This window comes from Macrobrachium nipponense, chromosome 4 (genome assembly GCF_015104395.2).
Source record: "Macrobrachium nipponense isolate FS-2020 chromosome 4, ASM1510439v2, whole genome shotgun sequence".
NCBI classification, from domain to species: domain Eukaryota; kingdom Metazoa; phylum Arthropoda; class Malacostraca; order Decapoda; family Palaemonidae; genus Macrobrachium; species Macrobrachium nipponense.
Window position 1 is genome coordinate 127,988,599 of NC_061100.1, and position 9,547 is coordinate 127,998,145.

Sequence of the window (9,547 nt, forward strand, 5' to 3'; positions counted from 1 at the left end):
TGTATTCGTTGCAACCTTATTCACCTTCTTACTTAAATGGCATCATTTCCATAATTTCGCTAAACTAATTCAATGCTTAATATTTTGTTATCAGGTGAATAGACAACTTTCCTGAGTCACCTTTCAAATGCGTAAAAATATACTAGGAAGAAGAGGTCGTTAGGCACATGCACTACCCAACCATGGGTACGATTCACCGCTGTCGATTGTGATATTTACCCGGTATTGTTCATGTCCGTAAGAGGTCGGTGAATTCCACGAAACTGGGCTTAACCATATATTTTCATATAGACATGGTCAATATTGAAGATAAACAAGTTGGCAAAAACACTTTACTCGATAGTTTAATGTTAGATTTTATACCAAGCAGGGATCAAATAGGAGTTGATAAGAATAATATATATATATATATATATATATATATATATCTATCATATATCTATATATATATAATATTATATATATATATATATATATATATAATATATATATATATAAGAGGTATCACGAGTGGGAGCACTTTCCACATCCAGTTGGGTGGAATCTGGAAAACGTCAACTTCTGGTTCTGATTTGCACTTCGATAGTTGACTTGACTATTTGGTTGCACAGTGTGCATTCAAATAACATTTCCAAGTAACCATGGCCGCTAATTTCAAGGTTTTGACGGAAGACCACCAATTTCAGGCGGAATTAACTCAAGCTGGGGCTAAATTGGTTGTTGCTGACTTCACCTCGGCAAGGTATGGAGAGGGTGACCCGGGTCTCGGCCTTATTTAGAAGTTGTGGAAAGACCCTGGCTCCTGGTTTAGGTAGTCGGCTGAGCCAATTTTCTTTCCCCGTTATTACGTTTAATGTAGCATAGACTTACAATATTTAGTAGGTGCGGTAATAATGTAATTAAGAGTTTGGCCGATTTGCCACTTGTCATGGGAAAGAGGAAACACAGGCCCAGGGTAAACAACCGAGTGGACTACCTGGGCCAGTCTTGCCCGCTCGTTGACCCACCTTCCAGAAAAAGTACTTTAACACGTCCTGACACCGGAGATAGACACCAGTGATGAGTCATTGATCGTGGAAGCAACACCTTGAGACTTCTACTTTCCTCGGAATAGGGTAAAACACCGAATGGCCTGCAGCAGGCCAATGACGATCAATGCATGCCAACCTCCGAAAAAGTACATTAGGGTAAAAAACCGCATGGTACAGGGATGGACCATGTACAATCAGTGTGTACAACCCCCAAAAAAGTACATTATATCGCGTCCTGACATCGGAGATGGGCATCAGACGCGTCTTGTTGTTGGTGAGAAACAAAGCTAAAGACCTCTAGGGGGAAAAACCAGAGACTAGCAACCCTTATCACGGTTTTCAGGTCTTATTCATTCTATATTTAAATGGTGAAACATGAATACAATTACAACTCCAAGCATACCTACCATTCAAAAGATTGAAGTTTTGTCAACATAATGTGATATATGAAAGCCCCTTACGAACTAAAATAAGCATGTGACGCTCTTTGTAAAATATGTTTTCAAGGCAGTTTTGAAATTCAATATGGCGGCTACCGTAGGATGTACAGGTTTTGATCAGTGACGAAAATCATCTTTCCCAGCCTTCCCAGCAATCATTTGAACAATGTTAGCGTATGTATGTAACGTTTATTGATCTTACTCAAGATTGCAGTTGTAATGAGCACAATAAAACAACATTTTGTTGCCTATATTACTGAAAGTATGAAACTTTTTGTTCCCGGGGTCATGGTTTGAACTGAATTCATTTTTACCTTGTAATCGGTGGTTTTTATCCTTACTGCCATCACAACTGAAACTCCACAGTGCTTAATTGATTGTTATTATACACATTTTGGTCTCAGTTCACTACACATTGCACTTCAAACCAGTTGCTGTTCCTGGTTCCTAAGCGCGCGCCACAAACACAGTTACGAACAGCAAACGACGAAACTGCAAAGTTTTATTCCCTAAATTGTTCACTTTACTTGTTATTTAGTTCAAATTTACTTTATTTAAAAATTTTAATTTAATTCGTGTATATTATCCCTTTTTTGCAACCAAATTACCCCGAAAAATTACAGATATTTCTAAAGTAGATACAATCCAATGTTTCTAACGTTTTCGTACATCTGGCTGCCGAAAACCATAGAGGAACGACTGCGGATAAGTGAATTATATACATATTTTTTTCTTTTTGCTTTTTTGTTTTTGCTAGCACTTTTCATTGATTTCAGTCTATGTTAGTATTTTGAATTTCTTTAATAACCGTATGTCAGAAATAAATGTAACCTTTAATGTTTGCATGCTAAGAATGGCAAAATCATTGTTGCCACATTAGTGGAGGCTTTACACATTCGCCGTTTCATTATTATAAACTGTTTCTATGAATTCTAGTTGTCATAGTAATGCAATAATGATAAAATTGCTTTAATATTTATGTATATATACTTCCAATACATAGCCTAATTTCACCAATTTCAACGTTTTGTGTGTACAGTAGTCTTATACCCAGTTTGGAGGGTGAACACATACCGAATGGCAACAGAGAGAGAGAGAGAGAGAGAAAGGAAGGCGAAGGAATGAAGAAGGAAAGGGGTGGCGGTAGAGGGGGGGGAGAGGGTAGGTGGAGCTTTTTACGCGTGTTCGTATCCATTTCTGCATAATGGAGTTTTTGTCTCTTGGTACAAGGACAAGTGTCGTTATTCTTTACGATTAGTGATTCACGATACCCTTATAAATTACTGCACTGGGTGTAATGCACTGTAGCAAAATCTCGTTCTGATACGAGTGTTCGTTACTGAAATAGGTATTGCCCAAAAACATGCTTGCACTGTCGCTGAAACCCATAGTAGGTATGCTGCTTAGTTGTCAGTCAAGTTTTTTGTAATAAAGTATTTGTTCCGATACGTAATACAAACCCTCGGTCCTTTAACAATAGGAAGGTAACTAGCGGCAGCTGGGACGGTCGTAAGCTTCGAACAAGGGGAGAACGGTAGTTAACTGCTTGTCCGATCGTGCGCGCGGCGTGAAGAATCACTTTTGCTTTCGGCCGTGGTGTGACAGGACGTGTTCGTCATCGCTCTGCCCGCTATTTCGTCGTGTGCTTTGGATGTTTACAATTTCTTCTGACTGGTTTGTTTGTGGTCTTGAATGAAATTGTAAGTACTCTTTTTTCATTTTTCATTGTGAAGTGAATTGAATTAATTATGGATCAAGAAGAGCTTTCGCCGCGCCCACCAGCTGCCCGTAGAGTGTGTTCCCCGGGCGTGGAGGGGCGTTAAATGCGGCGGATTCCGCTCTTATCCTGACATTGATCCACATGAATTATGTTATCGGTGTCGGGGGCGAGAATGCTCCCGAGCCGAACCATGTAATGTGTGTGTAAATTGGTCGAGGGCGCAGTGGGTGCTGTACGAGGGTAGGAAGAGGCGTAGGTCGACCAAGGAGTCGTCGGAAAGCTCTCCAGCGACTCCTTTGGTTACGGATACCTCGTCATCCCTTCCTGCTCCAGCTCAGCCCCACGATTTGCGTCTTCCCCTGCGGGGGGGGGTTTCGGAGTCCTTCTCCTCACTCGATCCGTCGAGTGTGGAGGAGGGTGCCCGATACCCGGATGTTCAATTGTACTCGGGTCTTCCGTCCGCTCTGGGTGGGGTTCGTCCTCCCCCAAAGCGTGAAGGGTGCCCCTCTTTAATACTTTGAACCCCTCCGACTGTTCCTACCCTCAGGTGTACCTTCTGTGAGTGACGACCTTGGACAGGTGTGGGCGTCGTTGGGACTGCAGGGCGCCCCCAGTATCCAGGGCTTGATTCAACGTCTAGCGGGGTCGGCAGTTGTAACTCATGGTGTAGTCAACAACGACTAATACTGTGTCCACACCAGCGTACGCCGCCCCTCCTCATGTGGTGTACGCAACACATTGCGTCGGTGACTCCAACGGCATCAATCCAAAAGCCGATTGCTGCCGTAACCTAAGAGGGGCGTGCCGCCGCCACCTGGTTTCTATGTGCTGCCGACTCCCGACTTTCGCTGTCCCAAAAGTTCGCCCCTGGATCTGCCGCCCGTCCCCATGATGAGTTTGGCTGAATTGGAGAGGTCTGTGACGCCGGACTATGCTGCCGTACCTGCCGTACCTGCAGCGAGTGTTGCTGGCCCAGCCGCTCGCGCCGCTCCTACGAAGCGCGCGGTGCGGGACGCTCATGCTGATGTTGCTGCTGGTGCTCCGGTCCTCGCTGTGGTGCTGGTCCTGTTGGTGCTGGTCCTGCTTGGCTGCTGGTCCTGCTGGTGCTGGTCCTGATGGTGCTGGTCCTGCTGTTGATGTCCCTGCCGCTCATGCCGTGCCTGCCCTCCGCCCACGTCGCGTCTCGTCATGGAGGTGCTGCACCGGTCTCAGGTCTTTCCGGACAGGATCAGTCGGGCGTGTTGCTTCGGCAATTGCCCGACTTTTTCCGTGGATGGAAGACCTGACGTCCGTCTGAGAGAGCTGACAAGAAGAAGGAAGAAGAAGAGGAAGGTGTCGTCGTCGTCTTCATCGTCTTCTTCGTCGTCTGTTGCCGCCTCTCCCCCTTCGACTTCTAAGGCTTCCAAGCCGAAGAGAAGAAGGCTGCCTCCTCCCCCCCTAAGAAGGCTCCTGCGGGACCTTTGAAGGGCCCGTCTCGCTCTGGCGTGACGGGGGGTGCTTCTGCTGGTCCTCCTGTTCCCTCGGGAACAGGGCCCGTTTCCTCTTCTGAGAAGAAGAAGAAGACGGGGACCAAGGATGTGCTGGCTACTGCTGTACATCCGCGCCTGGTCTTGGTAGCACTGCTGCTAAGCCAGGTACCGGCTCGACTTCTCGTTCGCGAGAAGGTCCGAGTGTACGGTCTCCTTCGGGTGCGCACCGTGCAGCTAAAGTCAAGACGCCTGAGCTTGCCTCACCTGTCATGACAGAGGCACGGAGCAGAAGACTGGTCTAGAGTCGCGCAAGTGACTCTCGCCAGGCCAGCGGCGCTCTCGTAGCGACCAGCCGGTACCTCGGTTGACGTGACGGTCTCTGACCGGCACGGGTTGAGGCTGGGAAGAGGTCCCCTCGACCAACGGCACCAGCTTCGGCTGGTACCAGCGGTTTGACGTGCCGTGAGGACGCTCACCGGTCTCACCGCGAAAGCGAGCTCTGTAGATCACCTGACCGCCGCTCCCACAGGGACCGGACGGAGACGGTGGCCAGCAGCAGCTCGTCTGACGCACGGGACCAGGGTCGACGTGCTCAGTCGAGCCGCTCGCCACAGGTGAGCGGCACGGCCAGGCCTGCAGATCGATCCCCACCGCGGGTTTGTGTGATCGGCCTGCAGCCCCCCACGTACGCTGGTCCTGCCAGCGAGCGGGGGGGTTGAGCGTCAGGTCTGTCTCTCCTATACCTTCAACTTCCTCGGGCTACACCGGGAAGAGCGAGGTACCTAGGAGTGATCGTGAGAGGTGCCGCCGCTCACGATCCACGTCACGATGCCGCACGCACCAGGCATGGTCTTAGGACCAGCCAGGTCGTACGCGCAAGTGGTTGGAGGCGACCGTCAGGGGTCTGTTGCTGTTCCTCCTTCTGAAGGAGGAGGGTCTCGAGAGCTGCTCCTGTTGGAGGGACTGGACGGTCCTACTCCTCAGGACGCTGTGACTCCTGAGATCCAGAGGAACTTTGCCCAGGTTATTGCGCTGATTCGTCAGCACAACGACCTGGGGGAAGGATCGCCGCTACCACCATCTGAGCCCACGTCCCGGCTCGAGTCATTTTGGGGCCCGAAGAGGGAACCCAAATTGACGGTTGGGACTGCCGCGATCTGAGCTTGCAGACTCAGTCCTTGACCAGGTGGAGAATTTCGTCTCAGGACGAGAGGACTCACTTAAGTCAGGACGGTCTTCCAAGCTACTTCCTCCTCCTCTGCAGCGACAGCGGAAGTTCTACGTGCCATCAGTGGATCCAATACCGCCCAAACAGGTTAACGTGGAGCTAGCTAGGCTAACTCCAGGTGTGTCCCTGCAGCAGCTCCTGTCGGAGAACTTGTGGTTCTCGCAGCAGGAGGCACTGGGCCTGGAAGCTACCGCTATGGCGGCTTTCCAGGCAGTCTCTTGGTTGGATCTGTGGTCCCTCACAGTATCCAAGGTCGCGGCCGACTCCGGGGGCGCTGCCCTCGAAGACGACCCCGACTTCAGGAGACTGTGCCAGTCTGGAGGTAGGGCCATCTCCTCCTCACCCATCAGACGGCAAACCTGGTGGGCCAACTTGGTTCTCCGTCGTAAGGGAACGCTGTCCTTCAACGAGTAAAGCCAACGGGGGCCGGGCGTTGGGGAGGCGGTAAACTGGACTCCTGTAACGGACCAATGAAGAGTTCCTCCGCTCCTCTTTCCCTGGAGAGATGGTAGGACGCTGCGGTGGAAAGACGGCGCACTGATGACAGTGACCGTCTGGTTCACCAGGCAGTTACGAAGGTTTCTGGGCAACCTCGTACAACTGCGGCTAAGCCTAGAGTTTAGCTAGCGCTTCCTCGGCTGCTAAGACGGCTGCTCCATCGAAGCCCCGAGGAAAGACTCTTCCTGCTTCAAACTTCTGGTAAAGGAGGCCGTAACCAGCCCTCCTCCCAGCCCTCCTTTCCCCGAGGAGGTGCGTGGGAAGAAGTCGAAGCGAGGTGGGAACGCTAGGGACGGAGTTCCCCCTCACCAGCTGCCGGAAGTGGGGGGGTGCCTAGCGAGCCATTGGGCAACTTGGCAGCGCTACGGTGCCGAGACCTGGATAGTAGACGTCCTTCGGAGGGATATACTACTACCCTTCGAATCTCGGCCACCCCTCACCTCCAACCCGGTCCATCTTCAGACATATGTTCTGGGATCCTCAAAGGACGACGCTCTTCGGCAGGAGATCAAGACCATGCTGACCAACGAGCTGTAGAAGTCGTAGTGGATCGGTCACCGGGCTTTCACAGCCGCCTCTTTTAGTGGAAAAAGGCATCGGGGGCTGGCGCCCGGTGATAGATCTCTCTCCCCTGAACCGATTTGTTCGCCATTCCAGAACTCGGTTCAAGATGGAGACAGCACGTTCCGTGTTGGACTCCATCAGGGAGACGACTTCATGCTTTCAGTGGACCTGAAGGATGCGTATTTTCAAATACCCATATCCATCAGTCCTCCAGAAAGTACCTCCGCTTCATCTTCGACGGGACGGTGTACCAATTCAGGGCACTTTGCTTCGGTCTCTCAACCGCCCCACAGGTGTTCACGAGAGTGTTCACGCTGGTGTCTGCTTGGGCTCATTCGCACGGGATACGTCTTCTGAGGGTATCTCGACGATTGGCTGGTCCTGGCGAGCTCCCGCTCGCAGTTGCTGCAGGACAGGGATCGACTTCTAAAGTTTTTGTCGCGATCTGGGGATCGTGATAAACTACGAGAAGTCCGATCTCGAACCCAAGCAGAAGATGAAGTACCTGGGTATGCTGATCGATACGGTAGCAGCTCAAGTCCGCCCCGCAGACTTGAGGATCAGCAAATTCAGGGAGGCAGCCGGCCGGTTCCTGTCTCGGCAGGAACAGGCAGCTCAGCAATGGCAAGTCAAGATCGGCCACCTGTCGTCACTCGAGAAGTTAGTTCCTCACGGACGTCTTCACCTGCGGTCTCTCAGTGGAGACTAAGGGAGAGTTGGTCACAGGTAAAGGATCCACCTTACTTCCCCGTGTCCATCACGGAGAAGGTGAGGCAGGACCTAGCCTGGTGGCTCGACGACAGGAACCTCTTAAGAGGGGTGTGCCTCTACGCACTCCCCCCCCGGAGATGCTGCTGTTCTCAGACGCATCGACCGAGGGATGGGGCGCACACCCTGGAGGAGTTGCTGGCTGCAGGTGTGTGGGACCATCACGACAAGCACCTTCACATCAATGTCCTAGAACTCAAGGCGGCGTTTTACGCTCTCCAAGAGTTCCAAGACCGCTTGATGGGACACTCGGCGTTTGGTGTTTGATGTGCGACAACACCACAGTAGTGGCATACGTCAACAAGCACGGGGGGCCTAGTGTCTCTCCCGCTACACCAGTTGACTGTGCAGGTGCACGAGTGGGCCACGGCTCACTCGATAGAGCTGTCCAGCACGCTACATTCCAGGCAAGAGGAATGTAGTAGCAGACAAGCTCAGCCGTCGGGATCAGGTAATAGGGACCGAGTGGTCCCTACACCCAGAAGTGGCGGAAAGGCTCTTCAACCTGTGGGGGGCGTCCGTCATAGACCTGTTCGCCACCCGGCACACAAAACTCTTCAAGTTTTTTGCTCAGCCGTGCCGGACCCATGGGCAGCTGCAGAGGACGCTACTTCAACACCCCTGGAACAACCTCTTCGTTCTACGCCTTTCCTCCCTTTTGTCTGATTCGGAAAGTGATCAGCCGAGCGCTGGTCACTTCCCAATCTCAGGATGATCCTGGTGGCTCCCAAACGACCTCAAGCCGTTTGGTATCCGGACCTGCTGGCTCTTCTTGCGGAAGAACCGAGAGAGATGCCCCACTGGCACAACCTTCTAGCCCAGCCACACGTAGAGCGGTACCACCGAGCAGTCCAGTCCCCTACAACTTCACGGCTGGCTGTTATCCACCATCTCTTGCGAACGAGAGGCTTTTCTCGCAGCGCAGCAACAGAGATGGCTGGACACGTCAGACAGTCCTCAGCAGCTGTGTACCAGGGGAAGTGGGCCGTCTTCTGTGGTTGGTGTCGTAGACGGGGTCTATCTCCTCTCAGAGCCACTCTTCAGCAGGTAGCGGATTTCCTCGTGTTTCTTCGCCGAGAGAAGCTCCTCTCAGTACCCACAGTTAAAGGATATAGAGCCGCCCTGGCGCTCGTCCTAAAACTGAGGGGACTGGACATCTCGAACTCGTTCGAGATCTCCTTGCTAATTGAGGACTTCGAAAGGTTCTTGCCCACCCAGGGAACTCAGGCCCCCTGATGTGGGATGATGACTCTCGTCCTTAGGAGTTTGACTCGAAGACCATTCGAGCCACTCCGAGAGTCGTCAGACAGGGATCTGACCCTCAAGACCCTTTTCTTGCTGGCCCTGGCATCGGCGAAGAGAGTAGGGGAACTTCATGGTCTGTCCTTCAAATGTTAAACATTCCAGGGGCTGGGGATCTGTGACGCTCGATTTCGTCCCGAATTTCGTAGCTAAGACTCAGAATCCGTCGATCCCTGACGACAGGTTCGAGTCTTTCACGATCCCCTCCCTAATGGATTTCACCGACAACGATACGGATGAGATGCTGCTTTGTCCTGTGAGGGCGCTACGGCGCTATCTGAAGAAAACTCGACACCTCAGGCCTGAGTGTCGACGCCTCTTCGTTAGCACTGGGGTGACCAAGAAAGAAGTATCCAAGAACACGCTTTCTTTCTGGCTGCGTGAGGTTGATCAGGAGAGCGTACGAGGCTGATGGTAGTGACGACATCCGTACGCTCCGACCGAGAGCCCACGAAGTCAGAGGTATTGGACCCTCTTTGGCGTTCCGTAAGACTTCTCCGTGGCGCAGGTCCTGAAGGCAGGTGTCT

General features: G+C 51.6%; 1 protein-coding gene across 1 annotated transcript in view; it reads left to right on the forward strand.

Annotated features, from left to right (window-relative positions):
* Positions 1-516: 516 nt before the first annotated feature.
* LOC135211167 (thioredoxin-like protein 1) overlaps positions 517-9,547 on the forward strand; it is a gene marked incomplete in the record, with an annotated part of 62,930 nt that continues 53,899 nt past the window's right edge. The window contains 1 exon segment of the mRNA XM_064244356.1: positions 517-742. Within this exon segment, the coding sequence (XP_064100426.1) occupies positions 642-742 (101 nt within the window).